Here is a 26622-nt window from a genome sequence, read left to right as displayed (position 1 = left end):
TAAGTCACGGACGTCTAGATCTAGATCTAGATTTGTCTATATACTAGATCTAATATAGATATCTAGATCTATCTATATATACACTCTATAAACTAATAAACGTGTTGACTAGACATGTGGGACATGGGCGTAGCTAAGGGAGTCTTCAGGTGTTCAAACCCTACTGGGGGGGGGGGGGGGTGAATGCCTTTTTTTTTATTTGGAGTTGGCGTTGGACAAAAATCACTTGCCCCAGCGTTGCCAAGGCCAAGGGGTTTGAGGTAAATTTAAAACTAAAACCAGCGCTAGAGATGGTAAAGATCTAGTATCATCTAGACTAGATGGAAAGCACAAAGTTTCTGCTGACAACAGTTCTCAAACTCATTGGAAAATGATATTTTATGTCTACTGGAAACTCCTGGAATTTCATATTGACATTGGACATTGCATGGTCACAAATGGTGCAGAAACCCTGTAAAATTAAAAATTATTTAAAAAATAAAAAGGTACAGTCAGTGTCAGTCACCAATCACCAAATTCAATGAACATTTTACAAAGCCAAGGGTGATTTTAGTATAATACCATACTTCAGAGTGTTTAAGTTTCAAACTCCCCTCTAACACTTTGAGGGATTTTGAAGTTAAACCTCCCATTCCAAAAGAAAAGCTTCCTTCATTTGTCCCTTAGTCTGTCAAAAAATTCAGGCACCAAACAAAATCTGTTGACCGTCCTTCTCCATTCCTTTCAGTCTTTTGCCTTGGGCAGAATCTCTCAATGGCAGGCTCATCCATTCCTGTTTGCAATGCTATATTCACTAAATTACATCAGAGTTGCTAAAAGGAGGTTTGAGTTTTAACTCCCTTTGTTGTTTTTTTCCAATAAAAAATTGGTCACCCAAAATTCCATACTCTTAGCTCAGGGTGGTATAGATGTTCAAATCCCACTTAAAATAAAAAAAAAAGCAAAGCTACAGCCACTATATTCCTTGAGCATAGCAAAGAGTGTTTTGGGGTTAAAACCCCTCCAAATAAAGAAACTAAAGAAAAACTACATTCTACAACTTCCATGAGGATAGCCAAGTGGAGTTTTAAAGTTTCACCCAAACTTGCAATCAAAAGTAAAGCTGTTAAGATACAATCATAAAGCTCCATGAGTGTTGCCGATTGAGATTATTTGTTTACCCCCCCCCCCCCCCCAATCCCATTCCCCATTTCTAAAATACTAAAGCAAACTACAGTTATTTGACATTCAATCTCTTACACATAGATTTGTAATTCAAAATGGGGATTTCATAACTTTTCATTTAATATTATTTATAGATATTTTGAGTTTTTAGTCTGTGAAACTGGTTTACCATAAATAAAATAAGTAGTTTTTATTTGTTTTAAGTTGTTTTTTTTATCCTCTTTATAACTGGCATTTTTCTTGGTGGAAAGAAAACTACTGAGGATTACTTTGAAATTTTATTGTTATTTATGTTTTGATCTATGTAGTGTCTATACATGATGATGTAATTAATACAATCATGTCCCAGACCCACTTTATTTAAATTAACCTTTTACAAAAAAGTTGGAAGCGTGGTCGAGAGGATAAGTGTGCTTGAACTTGGCTTTTCTTGGCTACCTAGAAGGAGGCTCGAGGTTCGACACCAGACTCTGGCAGAGTTGCGTTTACTGAAGGCCTAAAGGCAGCACGGAAAACCAATTCATAGATACCCCCTCCCCCCCACTTGTCCACAAATGAGATAGGACCAAAGCGCTCTGAGCATGCTATAAGCATGAAAGTAGCGCTATATAAAAGCTATAATAATAATAAAAAAAACATTCACTTTTTCTTTTTTTTTTTTACAGCTCTGTTGGCCCATCAGTGCAACAATGAAGAGCTGGAGAGACATCCTATTGATGGCTGGTACAACAATCTCGTACACCCAGACTGGGGAGCCATTGGTGAGCTTAATTATTTAATATCAAAACTTGAATTCTTAGACAAATAATAATCTATTCTTTCTAACTAATAACATGTAAACTGTTTTCTGTTTTATCATTCTTTGCATCATCTGCCCCAAAGACAAATACAAACCAACAGAACACTTTACTTCCATATGTCCTGTTATAAAGCTGAATATTAGTCTTTTATTATTATCTTATCATGTATGCACTTAACAATATTAAATACATTTTTTTTACTTTACTTTTTCCTTATTTAATTTGAGTTTAATTTCATTTATAAAAGTTTTTAAAGTTGTTTTTTTCAAACAGTTTTGGCAAAACAAAATTTCATACTTTAAATTTAATTATTTTCACCATTCTTAAGATTGTGAAAATCTATTGTTTATTTTTTGAGAAATTCCACATTTAACTTATTTTTCTTTTTGCATAAGTAATTGTCCAATTATTTTCAGATGGACATCTCTTAAGACGGAGTCCTGTCAACTACAGTGATGGTGTTTATGAACCATCAGGGCAAGATCGGCCCAATCCACTAGACATAAGTAGAATATCTTTCAGTGGGGAAAACAACTTGGTCTCTGTCAGAAACAGGAGTGCTCTGTTGGTATTCTTTGGTAAATTAAATATCATATCTAAAATATACCAGTATGACATAGTGCTCGGTGTAGTCAATTTATTTGCTTGCATTCATATCCTGGATTAATAAAAAAAAAATAATTTAATTAAATCTCAGCTATAAGAATTTCTTTTTATTATTATCTTAATTCTAGAAAAAAAAACACAGGACACTTATTAAATTACTACCTGATCCAATATGTTGAATTAGACCTATTTTTTTGCTTGAACTGTATGATACGTTGGTTGATTCTGGTTGAATCTTGCTTTTTTCAGCCCACTTAATTTCACTCAATAGAACATGTTTAATTATGTGTATGTATCATAAATGTGTGTATGTCTGCTATTGGGGGAAATAGCATGATATATTTACACTTAATTACTTAAATAATTAACTTGCAATAATATAATTTAAATGACAATTTGAAATTTTATTGATTTATTCATTACTCTGAGGTCATTAACATTGTACCACAATATTTCAAACTGTCTACTTTTAAAAATTGATTTGTTCACTGTTTCCTAATCAATTAGATTCATGAAAGCATATTTCATAATGATCAAATAAATTGTAATGAATATGATCCTTCAAATGTGAACCGTCTGTTATTTACTTTCATTTTGATGATATGTTAAAAAAACAGCCAAACATTTCCATATGCAGAATTAAAGGTTTTAAAATCTAATCAATAATACTAATTGCATTTAATCTGATTATATCTCTTCTATTTAAAAAAAATATTGAAAAATAACAACAATATATCTTTATTATCTTTGAGAAAATGTGTAAATTTTTATTTTCTTAGTCAAATATTGTATAGCTATTATGATGTTCAATAGGTCAACAATTAGTTGAAGAAATTTTGGATGCCCAACGATCTGGATGCCCTATAGAATATATGAACATCCCAGTGCCTGTGGATCATAAGTACAACCCCAATAAGATTAAAGACTTGGAGATGCCCTTTTTAAGAACTAGATATGACCAGAGGACTGGTTTCTCATCCAACAACCCTAGGCAGCAGGTATGAAATAGGTTTAAGATAGGCTAGATTGCACTCATTTTAACATCCAGCTAAACAACACACTAAAACTAGAAAAAAAAAAGAGTAAATTATTATACATAATTATACTTGTATGTTATTATTAAATTTATTCTCATCTTTGTGTATTCTTTCCATAACACAGTTAAATGAAATCACACCTTACATTGATGGAAACCTATTCTATGGTGCTGGTAAAGCCTGGGAGGATACTCTCAGGTCTTTTAAAGATGGAAAATTGGCTGCGGATAATGAGGACATTAAGAAAAGTTTACCCATAGAGAATACCATTGACTTACCCTATGCTAATCCTCCATCTCCCAGGGACCATGCCTTTAGGCCAGTTCGACGTTTTAGGCGTAAGTCAAGTGAACACATTTTATTAATGAAGAATTAAATAAATGAAGTTATTAAATCAAGAACCTATGCTAGCATTTGGAGAACCTATTGGATAATCCAGGATCTTTATAGGGTAATCATGGGAACAAAATTTATCTAATTCTAAAGTGACTGTATAACACAATCCCTTTTAAGATGTAATGAGTTGTTTTTTTTTTCAAACTATTAAAACTACTTTATATTATAAAAAGAAGGAAATTTAAAGAAAATAATTGTATTTGCTAACAATTAAAATTCTGTTTCCCTATTTCACTTTGGGTAATATTTTACTTTTATCTTAATAATTTCTTTAAGAGTCTATTCTATACAGAAGTAGTCTAGTATGGGGTTTGATACTTTAGTATTTTCATTCATAACAGTATCCTAAACAAATGTTCATTATGATGGGCTTATTAAATAACACTATTTCTCTTTAACCTACAGGATTGGGTAACCCAAGGACTCATGAAAATCCTTTTCTAAACACTTTGGCTGTGGTCTGGTTCAGATATCATAATTATCAGGCCACACAAATCAAGAAAAAGCATCCAGATTATGACGATGAGAAGCTCTTTAATGCAGCTCGAAAAAGAACCATAGCACAATATCAGGTAACGATCAGTCACTAATATGGTTCCTCCTTCCTCTATCAGTAATATATTTTTTAGCTCATTTTTAGGTTTAAAAGAAACAGAACCTACTACAAACTTGCATAAAAGGTACCCCATTTATACTTTGCAATCTATGGAGGCAGATAATGTAAAGATCATCTGTTTCTATGGCTGATGGTTAATATAAATGTGATGTGAACAGCACAACAACCAACTAACTTTAACTTTTACTTGGCCTATGTATGTCAAGTACCCATTAGAGTTGGGTGGATCTATGGGTGTTCTAAAAGTCCCAAAGCTGAAAATCATCTTTACCAGGGTTCAAACTTATGATCCCTCAATTCGGAAGCCTATAGCCCCTTACAAACTTGCTTAGATCTGCTAAACATATAGTTTAATGTTATGTTATACATAACTTGACCCAATGAACATTCACAGAAAATCGTCATGTATGACTGGCTGCCAACATGGCTTCAAATCGATGAAAATGGAACCATCTTCCCTCTTGTCCGGGACTACCCATATGAAGGTGGTGTTAAAAACAAATACAAAGGTAATTATCGTTAGAATTGTATAACTAATTACTATCATTAACAGCTACACATCTATAGTTTAGGAAAACATAAATGATGCTAGTTAGAATTACAATTAAAAAGCCACAAAGCAAAATGTAGACTTTATTGTTGTTACTTATTTAACCAATGAATATAACCATAAACATGCACATGTGGGTAAACCTAGAACTTATTGTATAACCATTTAACTCTACAACTGCTGTACACTGTGACAGGTGGGGAAATGTGACGTGTGTTTGGCGCATTTAATGTCTAGGGGATGATTATTTTTAAAGCTATCACACACCAACCTATCAGCATATGAATCGGGAGCAGACACGCAACGAGACAAAGCAATGAAAGATAGATACAAAAGTTAAAAATGAAGAATATTTATTTACATAAATATACATATAAGAATAAAAAGGGGGAGGGTTTGCTTCTATCTCTAAATAATACTAGCTTTAATCATCACTCTTGCATTTAATAAGAGAGTATGTCACTTTGTCCTCTGACTTAGCTGGTTGTCCTGTTGATGTTGCAGCTGGCTGTGTCCTGGCTTGAGGTTCTGCAGCTGGAGGTGGCGCTCTATCGGATAGAGGGACGCCGGTGATATAGTTCTTGTGGAGTCTTAATCCCCAAAATCTAATATCTGTGGTGGGCACAGAAGGGCGGGTGGCCGGCTACCGTGGGCACAAGGATACTGCGGGCAGAGCTGATCTGCCGTGGGCAGCGTAGTTGACAGGATATGTCCAGTGAGTTGCAGAGGGTTGGCGTAGCTATGACGTCTCACACAGATCTGAATCTATAGGGACGTCGCACCTAATAGCTTGACAGGTGGGCTGTCGAATAGGCGGGCAATGCCGATAGCGCCAAGTGGTAGAGTTGGGTAGATCTCAGTAGGCAAGTGCAGCGCTGAATAGCACTAAGCACAGATGCAGGTAAATAGATCGTTGATCCAAAAAATAAATAGGCAGGTAAATAGGCAATAGGCAGACACCTGAGGGAGGATGCGGATAAATAAAGACAAGTTAGGACATGTCTCTCATACATCTTATCGATGCCCTCGACTGAGGTGCATTCGTCAGATTGGTGAAATTGCTTTAGAGCAGTGATGCCCAACCTAATTCGGCCCGGGGGCCGTTATAATTTCCTACACTCGTCTCGCGGGCCACATGAACGAAAAGTTATAAAATGAAATGAAATTGTTCTGAAACTATTTTGGTAGAAACCTATGGTTTTGATACTTATTTAATAGGTTATTTGACAATTATAATTTTGTTACGCCTCAGACGCAATCATTATCTCTCTACTTAAATGTGAGCAACACCGACTCATTTTGTGGTCTCTTTTTGATAAATATTTCCATGGATCCCCCAATATCTAAGCAAAGTTTAACAATTTTTTATTCGCGGCTCAAACCAAGAATGCCACCATATTAATTTTATAATGCCTTTTTTATGTTGTTGTTTTATCAACCACACTTTCTTCATAAAATAAATATATTGGCTTATTATCATGTTAATTAACACACAAATGTTAAATATCATGATACCAATCCATCAGAGAAAAAGTGAGAGCCCAAGCGTAGGCAAAGATACATTTTTTCAACTTTTTTTTTTTGTTTGGAAGGTAGATTTCTACACGTTGCGGCGGGCCGGATGGAACCACTCCGGCCCGCGGGCCGTAGTTTGAGCATCACTGCTTTAGAGCACAATGAGGAGATGATGACAAATGGAATTTGGAAAATAGATGGCAGATAGTAGCATTATATAAATGTACATAAAAGGGGAAATACTAATATAAAAATGTACATAGAAGGGGAAATAATAATCTGAAATAAACAACACAGGCGGATAGAGAAAGAAAAAAGGGGGGGGGGTGAATTGGGCGGAGGTCGGCGACCAAGACGGTTTGTTTACATATGACCGTAGGTCGAGAACAATGGAGCGCGCTTGAATGGAGAGGGTGTCCGTTCAAGAGGCGCAACTCTCGTTAGAGGGAAATGGCTACAGGGGAGATAATTCAATACAGGGGAGATAACTCATATCTCCTTTCTAAGCGCAGTATTAGTGCGATAGTAGAATTATCAAGGCTGTCAACCGAGATAAAGGAAATAAAATAAGGTGTACAAATATATATATGGTTGCATCAATGATCAATTGATGCAACGTAGCATTAATAGATTAATGCAATACATAAAATATACATTAGCCATGTTCATGTTTTCTACTTACGACAGTGAGAAATACACAATGCACTAATTAAATATAAATGAAATAATAAACTACACATGATAAAATCCAATGGAAATATACACAGAGTAATTAAGATGGAACTTGTGATTAAGTTCGGCTTACCACCAGGTATTCCTCTAGGAGTAAGAATAAATGATGTAGTCCAGACTCAATAGCTCAGCTCGAATGAGAAAGAGAGAGTCTGACTCGATTTAATTTACCTTATATACAAAGGCCTGGAAAATGTGGGCGGAAACAGGAAATGTCCTAGGCTTAGAATTATCTTACACGTGGGTGAAGTCCGACAAGAGGGGATTCGCACATTGGGAGGTCAGTGGGCGTGTTTGTCCTCGTGGTCTCCTAGATCAAAGAGAGACATATGAGAAAGGGGGGGGGGGGAGGGGTGACTTGCATTCCACACAAGGTGGTGTCCACTGCGGCTGTCAGACATCCTGTCGATAAGATCAAGGTCTGTGCGAATCTTTGCCCCGGTCAAGGGAAAATAACTCGAAAGACGTGGCCTATCTATCTCCAATGTGGTCAACTAAGTCTAGCCTGGAGCGGAAAAGGTGGTGCGGGTGGAGAATTTAGGGGTAGGATGGGGAAATAATTAAAATAAAATAAATAATGAAAAATAATAATTAATGCTGTGATAATTTAGAGTGACTCTGACAGCTAGTTTTTGACTTGTCACATACACAGAAGGGTTAAATGCTACATGAGGCTAGAATTAATCCTGCATCGTCATCATTATTTTAAAGGAATAAATAAGTAAGAGCATGAAAATGTGTTTAAATCTTTGCCCTCAATAAATGTCATTTAGCCACTTTCTGAAATTTTAAAATCATGCAGTTATCGTTTTTTTGCTTTAATTTAATAGGCTATATGTCTATACATAATTTTTAAAAATATTTGTTTTATTCCTTTTATCCTCAAGGCTACGACCCAAACGTTCATCCAGGTATAAGTACAGAATTTCAAGCTGCAGCTTTCAGATTTGGACATACATTGGTTCCTCCAGGTGTTGTGATAAAGTAAGGTTTGACTTGAGCTAAAAGGGATGGTTTGGAGATAACTTTTAACACACTAACCCATGTATATACAACATGTATATACATATTTACACAGATATAGACATCTATACATATATATAAAACTATATATATTTCTACAGAACCATAGCAAGTAACAAATGTGTGGATGCAGAAAGAAATGTCAAGGCTAGATTCACATCTAAACCAGAAGGGGGTGACAAAATGGAGAAGATCAAAGGAATCAGGCTTTGCAATGCTTTTTGGGTACCACATGTAGGTCATTATTTTAGTATTGTCTTTTGAGATAAATAAAGGTCTTTGTCTTTTTTTTATTCCTTATAGGCTATCTGCATATTGTTTTTTACTTTCTGAGATATCTATATTAGATGTCTGCCCTTCCCAACCCCAGACATTCATTTCAATATAATTATCACTAGCCTGGTTGACAGTGTAGTAATTGTTTATAATTTAATTCTTTTTAAACCTGCTTGTTGACAAAGGAGCCTAAATATTTTGTGGAAATGATACAAAATATGTGAATCTCAAAGTGCATTTAGAATAAATTATTATATATATATATATCCCTGAGCCTGCAGATTAATGGCTATTACTGAATGTGATGTTATTTTGAAGACTCAGGTGTATCCTACTTATTTAGCTGCACTTTATGCAGACAATTATGAGGGCTCAGATTTAGTTTTTTACATCATCTGCTCCTTTATCAATGGTAGCTATTCTTTAAGCCTTAAAAGTGGATGCAGCCAACTTCATGAGAGCTCTTCACTTTCTTGCCAAGTGTGGTCTTCTTTAAAAATTAGCATGTGTCTCAACTAATTTCAAAGCACTTAAGGAATGAGATTTTTTTCTCCTATAAATTACAGAAAAAAAAGGCATCTGATCATCCTTCATTTAGGATAGATACTCCACAGAAATAGAATAACATTAAATATATTGAATAAATGTTTTGCTAAAAATTCAACTGCATGCAATTTTTTTTTTATTCAATAAAAGGAAACTGTTGAAGTAGAGGATGGAGTAGATGAAATAGTTCGTGGAATGGTGTACACCAAAGCACTTTATGAAGACAACATTATTGTCAGTGACATTAGAGGTAAATCAATTAATTTACTTGATTTCCAAAATCAGTGTAGGTTAGTTTGTACCCCTATTTCTCATTTTCCTTGCCTCTCACTACCTAAATCTACATGCTAGCTAAAATGTTATCTAAAACCACATGCTAAAAGGATACCTAAAACCATGGGCTAAAAAATATGTATTAGGATAAGATAAAAACCAATTCTAATAAAAGGGTATTCAAAATAAGTAGTAGCAGAAGTCTTTGGATGCCATGTTAAAGATACAGAATGTGACCGCTAAAGGGTAGCAGGATTTTTATCAATGCTTTGCAATTTTTTTTTTTCAGCAAATAATATAGTCTTTGAGAATTATTGTGAATCTTTGTCTTTGCACTGGTCTCAAATATCTTTCTCTATATTGGCCTTAATAATACATTAAATCAAATGTCCTTTAAGGTCTTATGTGAAAATAGATGTATCAAAATGTGCTTGAATTGTAGCAATATAATCCTTTTATTTTTACACTGTATAAAGCCTATGAAACCATTTTTCAAATGTTTTGTACAATTCAAAATAAACTTCTCCTTGTTTTATTGTGATCTTTAAATGCTCAACAATATAGTCAGAATATTTGCATATGATCTTGTCAATATAATAGATCCAATACTTCAACACTCTTTTTCCTTCTTAGAGATTTATACATATAATAGATCCAATACTTCAACACTCTTTTCCTACTTAGAGATATACAAATAAATAATTTTGTTACTGACTTAGGACTCAAGTCACATTTATTTCACAATGCAATACAATATGTGTTTAGAATTAGGATTAGCTCCCTGTGCAGACACAAGAGATGTTGATCTTGGTTTGAAAAAAAGCAATTTTTTACAAGTACATTATTGTAAAACATTTTTATTATAAAATATGTTACCAATGTACTTCATCTATAGAGTATACTGATATGGTAATATCTACTTTTTCTGTTTGTAAATATTAGAGAATGTTTTTGGTACACTTGACTGGTCAAGAAGAGATTTGGGAGCCCTAAATATCCAGAGAGGTCGGGATCATGGACTACCAGGTTACAATGAAATCAGAAAGGCTTATGATCTGGAAAGAATGAATAACTGGACTGCTATCAACTCTAGATTCCCGGAGGTAATTAGAGTTAGAATAAAGCAAAAAAATGTGTGTTTATGTTAAGGGAATCAGGAAAGAAAGCAAAATAAACTGACTAAATGAATAAATATTGTGTAAGGGAAGAAATGAAAAATAGTTTTACCAGTCACTCAACAAGAAGTTACCTCCTTTCTTTTTAGGAATATTGAAACTACAACCATTATATTCAAAAGATGTTTAATAAAAGTTCTTAGAATAATAATTTAAAAAAAACAAAACATTTTCATATAAAAGACATGTATTAGTTCATCCATATTTGATACCTTATCCAAAGTATTTTTGTACTGAAGTAATCTGTTTTGAAATTAATATATATTTATTTATTTATATATTTCTTTGCTATTCAGCCCCTGAGTAAGAAGATCAATTTTAAATGTTTACTTGTCTGCTTATTAATGATATCTTGATATTTCTTTCTTTGTTTTAAAATAGTCCTCGTATATCCATTGAAAATTCATAAAAGTGACAATTTATGTTCTTGAGTTATCAATAATAGGCCTATATCTTGAGCAGGAATTTAAATTTTTGTTTTGTTCTCAACTCAGAAAACTCTGTATTTGCCTACTTCTGGTGTTGCAAGTAATGGGAGTGTATCTACTAGCAGAAGTATTTTAAGACCTGATGCAGAATAAAAACATTTTTACTCTGTTTCTTATACTTAGTCCATCTGGCTTGTCTTACTCTTCCATTTGCTCAAGAAACTCTTCTTTTGGTTTTGTGGCTTTTTGGACTTATAATCTGACTTGGACCCCTAATCTGTGAATATTAAATTAGTAAATAGAAAGGTACCAAAAAATCACCCAGAAGTAATCATTCTTTAAGTGCTATGCTTCTCAGTTCTCATGTTTCAAAGAATTGTCTCTCTGTTCTTGTGTTAGGACAATGAACCTATTTTTATTCTGCAATGATTACCTTTCTGAAAATTAAAACCTATATTTAATTAGAAGGTGCGTGTTCTTTTAGTTTTAGAAATGGGCTAATTTTTTAGAATATTTATTGCAGAAATTTTTTTTTTCTAATTCAGCAATTAGATGAATTAAAGAAACTGTACAATAATGATTCTGCTCCAGACAGGCTAGACCTGTTTCCTGGAGGACTCCTAGAAACTGTGGAAAATGGACCAGGACCCTTATTCCAAACAATTATTTTAGATCAGTTCTTGCGAATCAGACATGGTGATAGATTTTGGTTTGAAAATCCTTTAAATGGGTTAGTTATTTTTTAGTAGCATTTTACTTCTAAATTAAAACTATTAGTCATAAAATTCTAGGCAATAAAAAAAGCTTTTACTTTTCTTTTCGCATGAATGCTTTTAGCAAGATAAGATTAAGCAAATATATCTAGATTAGATATTAGCTTAAAACTACTTTTAAACATGTTAGAGGTTTAACATTTTATTGATTATAGAGTTTATAATATCAACATACATCTTAAGCCATCCTAATTTTGCTATTTATTTTTAAATAAATTTAATAAGCCAACAGTATTGTAAAGTGTTTTCATTGTTCACACTTTTTCAGACTGTTTACAAAGGAAGAAATTGAAGAAATTCGTAATACAACATTTTTTGATGTCCTTAGGAGTGTCACTGCAGCGTTGGACTCTCCTGTGGAAGTTTGGAACGAAAATGTTTTTTCTTGCAGTAATAATGCTACTATTAAACGCTTCCACATAGATTTAATTATTATTATTATGATTGTATGTAAAATTATTCATTAATTAGTTTACACTCTGGTTTAGCTGGAATCAAGATTCTTTAAAGATAAACAAAGCTCCATGTTGTCCTGACAATTCATTTGATAAGGCTGGTCTGCAGCAGTACAACCCTATGTCTTCCAACAAACATCTTATTAGTTATATAGGTTTATATCCAGTGCCCCAAAGATGTCTGTCAGCCCATTGTCATCATATATAGCTATAGGATTTTACTATGGACTTCTGTTTCTTTTCCAAAGGTTAATCATGTATTTGTCAACAATATTTAAAGCAGTCTGTTTGAAAATTGGAGCTTGGTTATGTGTTAGTATTTTTTTTTCTTTGAAAGACTAGGATGGTCAAGATATCAATTGTTTGATATAAAATGAATAGGTACCACACTAAGCTGTTGGCACAAAGTGCAAGGGCTTTGCTCACAAACTATGTCATGTGAACTATTGTAAGTTCACATAATAATATTGTGATTTAGTGACTTATTAATTAATGAATTATATTTAATCTATAACAGAAAATTATTGATATATTCCCATCAACTTTTTATTTGGTGTCCTGGCTTTAAGGAGCACCCTAAAAATCCTGAAATTCAAAATTCCAGTCCTTACTGGGATTCGAACCCAGGACCTCAGGTTCGGAAACCAACCACTTAATTATTCAACCACCGAACCCCCACATAAAACACAGACCATGAGAAACTACACCACTATCACTATCCCATACTCACACAATTTTTAGCCCATTGTTTAATGTTATATAGATTTGGTCGCTTTTTAAGTTTTTTTTCTCTATAAAACAGGAAACACAACAGAAGATAGCTGCAAATGCACAGATCCCTTTTTAGATACGTTTGATCCACATGAGGTGTGTGTACCATTAATGCACTATGATTACTTCAGTGGAAGTGAGATTCCTTTTATCCTGACAGTTCTGGCCATTATTCTGTCTATTCCTCGTAAGTGTGCAGATAACTGCACTGAACCTTAAACTATTGTGTGGTTGATAGTAATACGATGTTGAAATAATTATAACTTTCATGGTTTGTTTGTTATTTTGCTAAATCATTTTTTTTAGAATTATTTCTTGCATTGATTTTTTTTTTTTAATAGTTGCTATTGGTATAATGTGTATTATGGCCAGAATGAGAAGAAATTCAAGATACCCTGGCTCCAATAAAGACAATGCACAACTTCCAGTGGGGCCAAACCATTTCTATGGTGAGTTAATATTGTGTCCTGGCAAATTTATGTAAATTGTTTTTTCATACTTACTTTATTGAAACCTTTTATAGGGAAAATGTGTGTAAACTGTTTCTATTGTAACTTAATGGAAAACATTTTCATGGTAAGTTAATGGATCTCATTTCCATTCTAAGGTTATCAATATTATATCAGAATTGTTACAATTATTGCCTTTTAAATTGAAAGACATTCAATAGTTGTGAACTCTTGAAATGTAATTATGAATGCTCATAGCTAATGTATTGGTTAGTTCTTATGAACATTGTGGCTCATGGCTCTAAACGATGCTAACAGTTGAAAACAAAAAAGAAATGTAAAGAAGTTCGCTACACTGTTACAAAAAACTGTACAAGTTGTAACATAACATTGTTTAGGAATAAAAAAAACTTATTGCAAACCAGCCTGTTGGTATGTAATTAGTATTTGACTTTGCAAAATTTGCAATAAGAAACCTCTTGATTCTAAAAATTGATCCATTATCAGTTTCAACCACATATCAATATAAGCTTATGCAAGTTACATTTTACATTGAGAAATCTAATGTTTTAAAAGATGATCTACACATAAAGATGTACAGTCCAACAATAAAGAATAAATTAATTTAGAGACTTGACTAATGTGGGCAGTTTAAAGTGTCAAATGTAAAAAGTACTTTTTTGTCTATTTTGTGATAGACCAAAGAGGCAAAATCATATTTAAATCTGTGATTCTGGGTATTGTCTTTTTTAGGTACATATATTATTTATAATTACATTTTCTGATTACAATGTCTAATCTTTTCATTTGCACGCAGTTTAAAGCCTTTTAGCAAATTTACTTTTAGTGGTTAATACAAAATATGTTTCAAATTCATTTCCAGAACTTAGTGAAATTGTGTATACTTGTGTAATTGGTATATTAACTTATTTGATTAGATTTATTTCATTTATATATGGATTTCCTGGCTTTTGATAGGTTTGAATTTCATTTTTGGCCTTTGGCTGTCTTCTTAGCTTTAGCATGTGAGTAACATCAGTTGAAAAGTGTTAGTGGTTAGACTGAGTAATGGCCACAAAATAAGACAATATTTCTGCTACTGAAGAAAATATTTGAAGATAAATTCATCATAATGTGGAAAAAACAAATAGTGCTCAAAGTAAATATATTTTTGTTTTCAAGCAGGCCAATGTATAAAATGTATGCCATTGATATTCACACTTCCAGCCAAGAAAGGGCACATCTATTAATAATTTCACTTGATGACCTCAGTGTCTTCTTATCCACTAACCCACTTTGCTAGATTTATTCTTAATTTCTTGAATGTAAAGAGAACTCTTTTTACATTAAAAAAAACAATTGGATTCATTTACAGCTACTGAATGGGTTGGCAGAACGACATTTGGAAGCTTGAATAGCAGAGAGGTCAAAGTTGAACATGACAGTCAGAGAATGAAGCTTCTTATCTCTAACATCTCTGGTCAAGTTGTACGCATGATTGACCTTAGACCAAGGGTAAAAGCTGACCAGCAAAAGTCTAGAGCTTCAGTCACCAGGTCCATTGATAAAGGGAGTAGGCTGATGATGTTGGCAGTGCCTGGAGAAATTGATGTGGTCAGTACATTATACAAGCTGCTGATATAAGAATTTTTTTTCTGCTACTAAATCTGGTTGAGCCAAACAATATATGTGATGTGATGTAGAACTATTGAAATAATCTGCTACTAAAATGATTGGTTACTCTCATAGGATAGGCCCTTCTTCTATTTAATCTTAGCTCTGTGTCCTGTTGGATTTTTTTTTTTTATATAATTTGATAGAAACATATATATATATATATATATATATATATATATATATATATTGTGCATTGTTTGCGTTTTCCAGGTTTTATATTTCACTACAAAACAGGAGCGAGATGACAGTTTTATTAAGATTCAAAATTTTTTCCAACAGCATGGCTGGGAAATACATGAAGGTAATAAAATTAGATAGAATTTAACATATTTTTTTCTGAAAGCTGGTAAACCATACTTGATGTCATAGGCTAAGAGGTTATGTATTCCTAAACAATTTAAGAAAATTGTTAATAAAGATCTATATATTCTTTATTACATTATCGACATTATAAATTAGTAGATAACAAGTAATAGATATGTGATTGTGATGATTAACCTCAACTTAATTTTTAGAAAATTGTATTTACAGAAAATGTATTCATGCAGGAGAGATTAGTTTATTTTTTATTGATTTATACTTGGTCATAGTTTTAAAAGGGATTTTTTTTTTTGTTAGCACCAAGTCTTTCTGAGCATGTTATGTGGAGAGAAGCAATGACCATTGATCAAAGAAAAGAAGTCTTAGCCAGATTTTTCAAGAGTGTTTTAGCTGAAGTAAATTTTTTTTTATACAAGTATTTTAGCAAAACACAAATACAATAGAATAATATAGTGTACTGGTTACTCAAGACAAAATACAAAAATCATATTTTAGGTCTAGATTATTTTTGTATAAAGTTTCTTTTTATGTATGCATTCTGTAGCTCTCAGGTGAAGACATGAAAACTGAAATTGGTCTGAACCAAGAGCAAGTGGATGAAGTGCTGAACACTCGACTCACCAGAACTGAGTTTGCTGAAGCATTGGGATTACAACCTCAGTCTCTGTTTGTGAGGAATATGTTTTTACTGGTTGACTCCTCTGGTGATGGCTTTGTCTCCTTTGATGAGTTTAAAACCTATTTCGGAATATTATCTACAGGTCAGAATAATTGCCCAGTATCTTGTTGCTTATTGTTGGTGGAGGAGTTTTTATTTTCATTAGTTTTGTTTAGATAGTTTTCAATTTTAAGTTAGCTCAAAAAAAAATTGTCACAAGCTGAGTACCCACAGTGAGAGTTATTGAGCAATGAGCCTGGTTTACAAAAAGTGAAGCTAGAATTTTTTTTGTTCACTGTATTCTATCAATGCTAAGATGGGGAAACATTTACTTGTTACCTCACATCCTGTTTCGAGAGATGTGAAAAATTGACCATACTTTTGAAATAGTATCATTTAAAAAAGAGCATGTTGAGATTCATTGATCATATGTTGCTTCTTTTAATTCATCATACAAGTTAGGGTTAACAAATTTATTTCATGTGAATTCAAAATAGTGATTCAAACATATATATTCTTGCTGGAGTTCTTAAATTAAAATATTTGGAATTTGTTCCGGTGGGTTTTTTCTGTTTTTATTCATTTCAGAATTGTGTTTAGTGTGAGAACCTGGTAAAAATTGTCATTGCATCTAGAAAAACATAAAATTGATCAAATATGTTTGTGATGTGTATTTAATGGCTATTGTTCAATATGAAAAATGATCCTAATGCTAAAGTTGTTTTTTTTTTTTTTAGGAAAGCCTGAAGATAAAGCCAAAATGTTCTTCAAAATGTTTGACACTGGCAGAGATGGGAAACTGACTAAACAAAACTATAAGAAAATGATCATGTGAGTAGAAAAACATGAACATGTGAATAGTAAAACAAGTACATGAATACTAGTACTAGTATGGCCTCCTTCAGTTGCAAAGCAACTATGAATCATGTCATAGAAATAAGATGAATGCCAGGGCATTAGCTATGGTTGGAATTCACGCACACACCAGTTCACCCCTCTACACACAGCTGATATATCAAAAGAAATTACAAGTTCTGATACAGTTTCAGATCAGTGGTATCACAGGCTCTGCCAGGGTGTATCACACGTTTTTTTGTTTGTAAAATGTTTTACATGTTTCGGATGTTCCTTCAGAGTTGAAGATAGTTTACTTCCTAGTCCAAACCTCCCGCAGGACGACGGGGGATGGGAGCGGGCAGGGTTTGAACCCTCGACCGTCGATAAATCCGAATGACAGTCCAGCGCGCAAACCGCACGACCAGGCAGCCATCCACTGTGCTGCAAACTGCCTAAGAGTTATTGGCTCCTGAATTTTCCTCAGGGTTGACTCCCAAATCCTTTCCCATGCTTGGGTAAAGCTGCAAGGCTGCAGAAGTTTGAATTCAGAGTTTTCCTTCTCCTAGGTGGGTAGTCAGCCAAGGCTAATGAACCCCTCCTACCCAAAGCTTACTGGTTAAGCTGCCAGTTACTTGCCTTTGCTCCTTCTTCTTAACTAAAACAATTCTTCCAGATGAGCCACACATGAAGGTCAGGGATTGGAAGCATTTTATTGGTATGTGAATAGTAAAATATGAATATGTGAATAGTAGAACAGGAACATTTGAATAGTAAATCATGATGAATAAGGGATTAATGATAATTTATTTAGTTTTACATCTCATGGCTTAGTATGACTGAAGTATTATTTACTGTAGGTCTCTTGTGGAACTGAATGAAGCTGAGCAGAAAAGTGACTTAGATGCTATTGTGGATGCTGTTTTCAAACAAGTTGGAAAAGATAAAGTGGGCTATATGACCTTTGAAGACTTCAAAACTATAATGTTGTCTGATGATGATGCTATCTGGAAGTCTGCTGTTTTAAATCTTGATGGTAAGAGAAGCTTAAGTAAAGTAAGTAAAGTAAAGTTTCCCCTTTCAGACATTGCGATCTATGGGGCAGATGATGTTAAGGTCATCTGTTTCTTTGGCCAACGGTTAACTAGCAGGGTGTTATGTGACCAGCACAACGACCAACCGCCTTTACTTTCCCAAACTAACAGGTACCCATTAGAGTTGGGTGGACTTAGGGGTGCCCTAAAAATCCTGAAATTCAAAAGTCAAGTCTTCACCGGGATTTGAACCCAGGACCTCAGGTTCAAAAGCCAAGCGCTTAACCACTCGAACACCGCGCGCAACCCCCCCCCCCCCCCCCTTCCCCATAGAGAGAAGCTTAAGGCAATCAGAAAATTCTTTTTTTCTTCTGGTATACTTTAACAAGCCAATTTTACTGATCACATGATTTGTTTTTCTTGAGATCTGTCTTGTAATATTCTACCATCCTCTTCTTAGTTGCTGGAGGTCTCTGAAAGTTTAACTCTTTTTTTTTTAATGTGTTTTAGAAAGTTGGAAAATTGTTTTGTAAATATCTTATCTATAAAATAAAATTACTTTTTTGAAGATGTTTTTTTTTGTCTGATCAAAGAGATAACATTAGTTTTGTGTAATTCAATTGTTGGTATTTACTGTTAATAATGTGCTTGTTAAAAAAAAATGCTTGTTATTTTTAATCAGTTGGTGGAGAAACAGCCAAACTGGGACATCATAAGAGGTCAACTATTAGAGAAAGGACAGTGTCCTTTATAAATGGATACCAGTGAGTTTCAGGCTATTCCAATATGTTGTAAAATTAGTAGTAAACTTATCCAATGACTTAAACCACAATCTAAACATTTTGATTGTACAAACAACCCAATGTTCAAGAATTAGTTGATATAGATTTAGCTGAACATTTCTAATTGTTTCAAGAAAAACATTGTTATTAAACCCCAATGGTCAAAATGCTTGTTATCTAAAAGAACATACAATTCTTTTTCTTGTGTATTATCCAACAGGAGAGCTGTAAAAACTACAAGTCTGATCAACATTAGATCATCCCAACATGTTCGTTTCACAAGCAAACCCCAGACAGTTCCTAAAACACAATTCCAGAGATTTTGTCTTTATGTGAACAACCACAACAGACAGATCTTCTGGTTAACTCTCTACACTTTGGTCACTCTGGGCATATTTATTGAAAGAGCTTACTGTGAGTTCATAGTTTATTTTTAGCATGATAGTGTAAAAGTGTTGCAATTATAGTGTATCCTTGATGTCTTCTTTCCATCTTCTTTTCTTTCTCACTTCTTCCACTTATCACCATTCCCTATAGTAAAAAAAAAGTAATGTTCCCCTTTCAGACCTTGTGGTCTATAGGGCAGATGATGTAAAGTTCATCTGTTTCTGTAGCCTACGGTTAACAAGGGTGTCATGTGGCCAGCACAACGACCAATCGCCTTTACTTTTCCCTAACTAATGTCAGGTACCCATTAGAGCTGGGTGGACTCAGAGGCGCCCGAAGATCCCGAAAATAAAAATCCCAGTCTTCGCCAGGATTTGAACCCCGGTTCGGAAGCCAAGCGCTTTACTGCTCCATTCCCTGTAGCACGTCGCTGAAAATGCATTGGAACCTGTAACAATGTAATTGTCTTATTTAGTGGTAAATCATGCCACCTCTATCATATTAATCTCATGTGATGCCTAAACCACACAAGAATGTCTTCCACTAACTCATTCTGTTCCCTAAAGCTGATGCTTTCCACTCACTTTTTGTGTATCATCTTCTAGACTGGCTTCTTCTCCACTCTTTTTTTTTTTAGTTACTTGCCCCTAAATAAAACTCTCTGATTTCTGATTTAATGGCCAATAAAACTCTCCCAAATACCACTCTAACAAAATAGCATAACAGTTTATGTAAGAAAAACAATTATTTTTGTGCCACAATTTTGGCTGAAAAAATATTTTTCATGTCTTGTCCACAGATTATTCATTTGAGCGTGAGCATGCTGGATTGAGACGTATGGCAGGTTATGGTGTGTCTGTTACTAGAGGAGCAGCAAGTGCCCAAATGTTTACCTACTCTAGCTTACTGGTGACCATGAGTCGTAACACTTTGACCTTTTTCAGGTGAATACCTTATTTAATAAATAGGCTGCTCTTTCTTCTCCTAGAAAAAGGTTGACTTAATATTTAAATTTATTTCATACAATTTACTTCTTCAGAAACTAACTTAACAACTACTTTAAACGTTACTTGTTTGCGATACTTAATTTGATAAAATTACTTTGATAGCTATTAAACATATAGAAATAAACATTGTAAGAAATATTTTTTATCTTTGATCTTAAACACTTGATTTTATCAATTGTAGAATATTTTTTAAAATACTATTAAAAATTCAATAAATTATGCATAAAATTTGTACATAATAGGCTTATTTATTGCTATGAAGTGTTTTAACTTTTTTTTTCTAGAGAGACTTTTTTGCATCGATTTGTTCCATTTGACAATGCTCATGACATGCATTTGTATATTGCTTTCTTGGCCATCCTATTTACACGTAAGTTTTTTATTGAATTATTTTTAACAGTGCTATCCTGTCTTTTTTTCAATTTGTAGATGAAAAGCTGATACTAACTCAAAAGAGTTGACAAGAGAAATTTAAGTAGTGTGATATTTTATTAATTGTAGTAAATAACTCCTGAACTCTGTCACAGTGAAATCACCTAATCACTGACTATACAATAGCTGAACCATATTGAGCTGAACTTAACAATTTCAATATCTCCTTTAATTGGTTTTTCAAAAGCTTTTATAGACCAATAGAAACACCATATGCTTGTGGTAATTTACATTCTGTCACACACAGTTAACTCTACCCTCGCTGTCACTCTACCCTCGCTGTCACTGCATTTATTAATTTCATTCATTTTTTTACAGTAACATTTGTATTCTTGATTCTGCAAAGTAAATTAGCAGGCTTTTTTATAATTCTTTGGACTTGTTGATAACATTTTAACAAAAACTCCTATGATTACTTGTTTGTACTTTGGTCTTCTTGATTTCCTCTGATTCTTAACTTAGTGTTATTTATTTAGTTGTGATTGTTATTTATTTCTATTTCAGTTATTCATTGTATTGGACATTTGATCAACTTCTACCATATAGCCACACAGCCTTCATCAGATTTAAATTGTTACTTCACAGAATACTTTAGATCGTAGGTTTTTTTCCCTTTTCTTAGAACACCAGACTTGAAGTGTTTGTCTGTTCATTCCGTGAATACAATTCATGTATACTTCTCTAATTTCAGCTCTCATATTTTGGCCAGTTTCCAATATTGGACTTATGAAACCATAACTGGTAAATGTTTGAAAATTTGTTAAACATTATTTTATTTTTTTTCAACTTTCTTAAACATATTTTTTTAGAATCTCCCCTGAATTTCTTATTAAGTTTCAAATCAAATGGTACATTCAATATTAAAAGAAGCCTTTTTTTTTCTTTTCTTTAAATTCTGAATGTTTATTTTCAGGACTAACTGGTGTTGCTCTAGTCTTACTTCTTGTGGTGCTTTATGTTTTTGCTACTCCTTTTGCCAGAAGAAATGTGTTTAAGTATTTTAGAGCTTCACACAAGTAAGTTTTTTTTTGATACTGCAATACTATTAGTAATAAAAAAATGTTATCGTTCTGGCATACACATTTTATAGTAACTGAAAAATATTGATTTGTTACATGAAAGCAGACTTGTCTTTCTCAAATATGAAACTTTTAAGGAAGAAAGGAATTGCATCATGGATTTCTATATGTATATGATTGCTATTATTAATTGCAACGTTGTTATAGGTTGGCCTACATAGTTAAACATTTTGTTTAGAAATGATAAAGTATCTCTTCATTTAATTATTTTAGAGTTTGTATCATTGCAGTACATTTTTTAGTGTTTGATATCATTGTTCAAAGAACCAAAGACATTTTCTTTTTATAATTTTATCTGCAAGTACTGTCTTTGTCAAGCTTTAAATTGAACAACATAGATCATAAAATAATGTTCATTCTTTTGAACAAAATTCTTGCTTTTATTTAAACTTAGCAATATAATGAATGCTCTAAATTATGTTATACACTTTGCCTTTCCTATTACCCTCTCAGTGACTCTCTATAAATGTTGTTTCAGCCTGTACATTCCGATATATATTCTGGTGTTTCTTCATGGCCATCAAAGACTTGTGCAAGTCCCATTGTGGCCAAATTTTTTCGTGGGTCCACTGATACTTTTTGTGTTGGATAAGCTTGTGTCTGTCAGCAGAAATAAAGTCCTTCTTCCTGTTCATAGAGCAACACTGCTGCCATCTGGTGAGTTTTGGTCCTGGGCTTTGTTCAGTAGTGTCACATTAATTAATTCACAGATATGTTTATTGATCTGAACAAAGGGAAGTTAATTTTTTTTCAACATAACATATTATGACAACTGTTAAACTTAAGTTTCAAATGAAGACAATAACTGTTAGAAAAATGATAGAAATACCCTCAAGTGTTTAAGGTTTCATAACTTGATATATGGCATATACTAGGTAAATTATTTAAAAGATATATTGTTATAAAAATATTTTAAAATGGTTATTTAACTTTTATTATTAAAAACAGTAATTAAAAATGTTACATCTTATTAAATTTATTAAATCATTGTGTGTATGAGAATACAATTACAATCCAAACAGACTCTATAATATCATGTTTGGTATAAAATAATGTGTTGAGAGGATATTCATATTTCAAATGTCACAAATCAGTCTAATTTGATGCCAATCACTTAAATTCTATGACCTAGTAATTTTCCAGAAGGAACAAGAATTTTCTCTTTACAAATGTAGTTTTGCTCATTAAATCCCTTTCTGATTGGGTTATATATGTATAATTAAAGATCACAACTAAGACGTTATATTATATAGTGATGATTCTGTGACCAATTGTTTTACAAACCTGTTCTGCTTCCAACTCAATATATTTGGTTTAAGCAAAGACATTAAAACGTCAGTCCAAAAATTCAGTTGAAATTTAAATATCTGATTTTTTTTCAGAATTAGATTGAGAGATGTTTGGCTTAGGGCTTATTGTATTGTAATATTTATTTTTTAATAAATAAATGTTTCCTAATTTTTTTTTCTCATATTCAATAAAACTTAAAATTTTAGGTGTCATCAGCTTACTTATCAAAAAGCCCCTGAGTTTCAACTACCAGTCTGGTCAGTGGGTCAGAGTAGCCTGTCCATTGCTTGGAGAAGGGGAGTACCACCCATTTACCTTGACCTCAGCACCTCATGAAGAATTTATTAGTCTGCACATTCGAGCAGTTGGACCTTGGACCACAAACTTCCGTCAATTGTTTGATCCTAATATCACCACCAAGTCAAATATACCGAAAGTAAGATTAAAGATTTTTTATCATTTATAAATTTCTCTTTGCAAAACATTTTGCAACTAATTAATTTATTCTTTTGTGTGTGCTAAACATTTTGTAAAACTATTTGTTTAAAGATTTATTTGGATGGTCCATTTGGAGAGAGTCATCAAGATTGGTATCGCTTCCCTGTGTCAGTCTTAGTTGGTGGAGGAATAGGAATAACACCGTTTGCTTCTATTCTAAAAGACATTGCCCACAGGTCCAGAGAAGTCAGTCAGATACCATGTCAAAAAGTGAGGATAAGTATTTTCCTATTATGATTTCAGTAGTTTCCTAAGATTTCAGCATCAAGGTGGGAGAGAGGGTGGGGAATTTCTTGTAGAAATCCAATATTGTTTTAAGTAATAAGAGAATATTTCTTGATGCTTGTTTTAAAATATATAGCTAGATTTTTCCATGATCTTCAAAAAAAAAATTAACTTGAAAAGTTTTTTTTTTTTTTTTTTTGTTTCATTTATTTTATATTGCAGGGATTTCCTTGTTTTTATTCTTCTACTGCTTTCTGAAATATAAAGTATTATAAATGTGTAAAAAAAAAAAAAATATAGCATAACTATAATGTATTATTACAATGATCTATTTCCACACATATTTTCATTTTGAAAGCAGACTATTAGATATCTTGTCTGTTTTTTAGGTTTATTTTATCTGGGTGACACGCACTCAGCAAAGTTTTGAATGGATGACTGAGATAATAAGACAAGTTGAGGCAGCAGACACTGCAGGATTTGTTGATGTACATATTTGTGTCACGCAGATGAAAGAAAAATTTGACCTGCGGACTACAATGTTGGTGAGTTCAGTTTATTATTTCAGTTGAAACCTGTTCCTGCATTTACACCTAATTAAAATATTGAAATAATCTTTAAAACATCAAAAAATGTATAAATTATAATATACACTAGTAAATAAGAGAGACTATCTACTACACTCAGTCAATGAGAATGGGTTGAGTAGAAGGAAGCAACAGAAACTAGGTATTCTTTCTCTAGCCATGTAAGAGTATTTTGTCTCAATAGTAAAGTTAAAGAGGGGATAGTCACCCAAACTATAAGTATTAAAAATCATTTTATATTGTGCAGATGAATAGATCTGTCTCAGCCTCTGGACCAGTTGTGGTCCATTATCTCCTAATTGTAATTCTAAGTGATGACTAGAAAGAAAACTTCCATAAATTACTTCATATTTGCAAAAAGTTTGTCTCTAGACTTTCTCTTATTAATAAAACTAAATCACTTGCCTTGTTTTTCCCCCAGTACATCTGTGAACGCCACTTCCAGAAAATTGCAGGTCTGAGTATGTTCACTGGTTTACGAGCTAAGACGCATTTCGGTAGACCAAAGTTTCAAGACTTTTTTGAGGCCCTAAAAGTTGTTCATGAAAATGTAAGTAGTACCTAGCTCTACATTTAAATTAGTTGTTTGGGAAGAGGGGATACATTTAGAACATTTGTCATTTTGAAACAAAGAAACTTAATACTTTTATAACATGGCAATCTTTCAGGTATCTCAGATTGGAGTGTTTAGTTGTGGTCCACCATCCATGACCAGAAATGTTCAACAGAGCTGCACAGAACAAAACACATTCAAAGGACCTTCTCTCATACACCATTATGAAAACTTTTAAACTCACTGACTGTCTACCTTGAGTGTCACTACTTATCCTGTGTGTCACTACTTATCATACTCATCTCTAAAAACCTTTGTCTCACCCTGTTTTACCATTAAGGTATTGGTACAATGAATTACTGACTTGGGTATTGTTACTATTTTAACCCTAATGTTAGTATACAATTTAATAAAGAATTATACAGTAGCTATCATATTACTTCAATCTAAATTGGTTTCTGTTGAACCCATTTCAAATTATTTCTATGTCCTATCCACTGTTCGCTTGAAAGAATTTTCTTCTAAATATGTTTTAAATTATCCAAGGTTATTTCTACACTAGATTGATTATTGATGAATCTATTGACACTTGTTTGGTTGTTTTGAATAACATACCAAAAAAATATTTTTTTAATTTTTACCTACGTACTTGACAAGTTAGGTTAGTAAAATCAGGGTCCAAATGTTATTAGTTTTATTCAGAAATTCTGCTGCTGTTCACCGATGCATGCTCCAATGGATCCCTGTGAGTGTAAGATTAAAAACATGGTGACGGCCACACTTTTCATTTTTTCCATCTCTAGTTATGTCACAAACTAAAGATTTGGAACTTGCTACCCATTGAGTTTGGGCAGAATGCATGCATCACCATATACAAGAACAACATTAAGACATACTTGTTAAAAACTTTAAGATTAGTTTATCGTCTTTGTTGTTTAATGCGTTACATTCTTAAAACTTAATGAGTTAAGGATATGTTTGAATTGACATGAAAGCTATGAAATTATTATTGATACAAAATGTATTGTTTTATTTTGTTTATGTCAATGCTATGATGTTACACTGGTCTACTTGTTTGATTTTAATGCAATAATATTTTATAATTGTTTTCATCTTCTTGTTTGCTTTATTTGCATGTTCTTCTTACAACTTGGATTTTTTTAGTCAGTGTTACATCATCTCATTTTTAGCAAATGAAGATTTTTTGTGTGTATCTCCCCTAATTTATCTTTAAAAAATGTACAAACTTTCAGAACGTTTAACGGTTCATCATTTAACTTTGTATTGTAGCTGTTGAGTGCTAGTTAAGTGAAAAAGAGGTCTGAAATGTTTTAGATTATTGTTGTAATATGTCTGACTAGATATTTTTTGTTATTAAAGTAATAAACTCTTAATGACTAAATGGTTATATTTTGTTTTAATTTCGGTGACTCTTATATTCATGTCTTTGTTCAATTTTTAGTATATCAACCTAACATATATATATATACCTACAAGATTTCTATAGAGGACAAAATGTTACATTTCACTTAAATTGACTGTTGGGTTAATTCTTTTCTGCTTTCTTCTATTGGTAGCAATCCTGGGAATGTTAAGGTTAGATCAGCAAGAAAACAAACACCTGGCCAGAAATTTAAAAAAAAATTAAAATGTAAACTAGATCTAGAAATGTG

The 26622-nt window shown here is 32.9% G+C and overlaps 1 protein-coding gene across 1 annotated transcript in view; it reads left to right on the top strand.

Annotated features, from left to right (window-relative positions):
* LOC106078268 (dual oxidase 2-like) overlaps positions 1 to 26351 on the top strand; it is a 33550-nt gene extending 7199 nt beyond the window's left edge. The window contains exons 3-35 of the mRNA XM_013239110.2: positions 1830 to 1925; positions 2381 to 2542; positions 3384 to 3568; positions 3732 to 3945; positions 4409 to 4575; positions 5014 to 5128; positions 8304 to 8400; positions 8541 to 8673; positions 9412 to 9511; positions 10477 to 10637; positions 11683 to 11867; positions 12179 to 12300; positions 13168 to 13323; positions 13478 to 13585; positions 14961 to 15199; positions 15473 to 15563; positions 15881 to 15978; positions 16128 to 16344; positions 16979 to 17072; positions 17936 to 18111; positions 18792 to 18873; positions 19112 to 19305; positions 20078 to 20222; positions 20570 to 20655; positions 21222 to 21315; positions 21409 to 21458; positions 21631 to 21733; positions 22275 to 22453; positions 23293 to 23522; positions 23636 to 23794; positions 24199 to 24354; positions 24818 to 24946; positions 25065 to 26351. Coding sequence (XP_013094564.2) covers positions 1830 to 1925; positions 2381 to 2542; positions 3384 to 3568; positions 3732 to 3945; positions 4409 to 4575; positions 5014 to 5128; positions 8304 to 8400; positions 8541 to 8673; positions 9412 to 9511; positions 10477 to 10637; positions 11683 to 11867; positions 12179 to 12300; positions 13168 to 13323; positions 13478 to 13585; positions 14961 to 15199; positions 15473 to 15563; positions 15881 to 15978; positions 16128 to 16344; positions 16979 to 17072; positions 17936 to 18111; positions 18792 to 18873; positions 19112 to 19305; positions 20078 to 20222; positions 20570 to 20655; positions 21222 to 21315; positions 21409 to 21458; positions 21631 to 21733; positions 22275 to 22453; positions 23293 to 23522; positions 23636 to 23794; positions 24199 to 24354; positions 24818 to 24946; positions 25065 to 25187 — 4646 coding nt within the window. The 3' untranslated portion in view covers positions 25188 to 26351. The remainder of the gene's footprint in view (positions 1 to 1829; positions 1926 to 2380; positions 2543 to 3383; positions 3569 to 3731; positions 3946 to 4408; positions 4576 to 5013; positions 5129 to 8303; positions 8401 to 8540; positions 8674 to 9411; positions 9512 to 10476; positions 10638 to 11682; positions 11868 to 12178; positions 12301 to 13167; positions 13324 to 13477; positions 13586 to 14960; positions 15200 to 15472; positions 15564 to 15880; positions 15979 to 16127; positions 16345 to 16978; positions 17073 to 17935; positions 18112 to 18791; positions 18874 to 19111; positions 19306 to 20077; positions 20223 to 20569; positions 20656 to 21221; positions 21316 to 21408; positions 21459 to 21630; positions 21734 to 22274; positions 22454 to 23292; positions 23523 to 23635; positions 23795 to 24198; positions 24355 to 24817; positions 24947 to 25064) is intronic.
* Positions 26352 to 26622: the final 271 nt, after the last annotated feature.

Source organism: Biomphalaria glabrata, chromosome 1, assembly GCF_947242115.1.
Source record: "Biomphalaria glabrata chromosome 1, xgBioGlab47.1, whole genome shotgun sequence".
In the NCBI taxonomy this organism is placed as follows: domain Eukaryota; kingdom Metazoa; phylum Mollusca; class Gastropoda; family Planorbidae; genus Biomphalaria; species Biomphalaria glabrata.
This window is presented reverse-complemented; position numbering and strand designations above follow the sequence as displayed.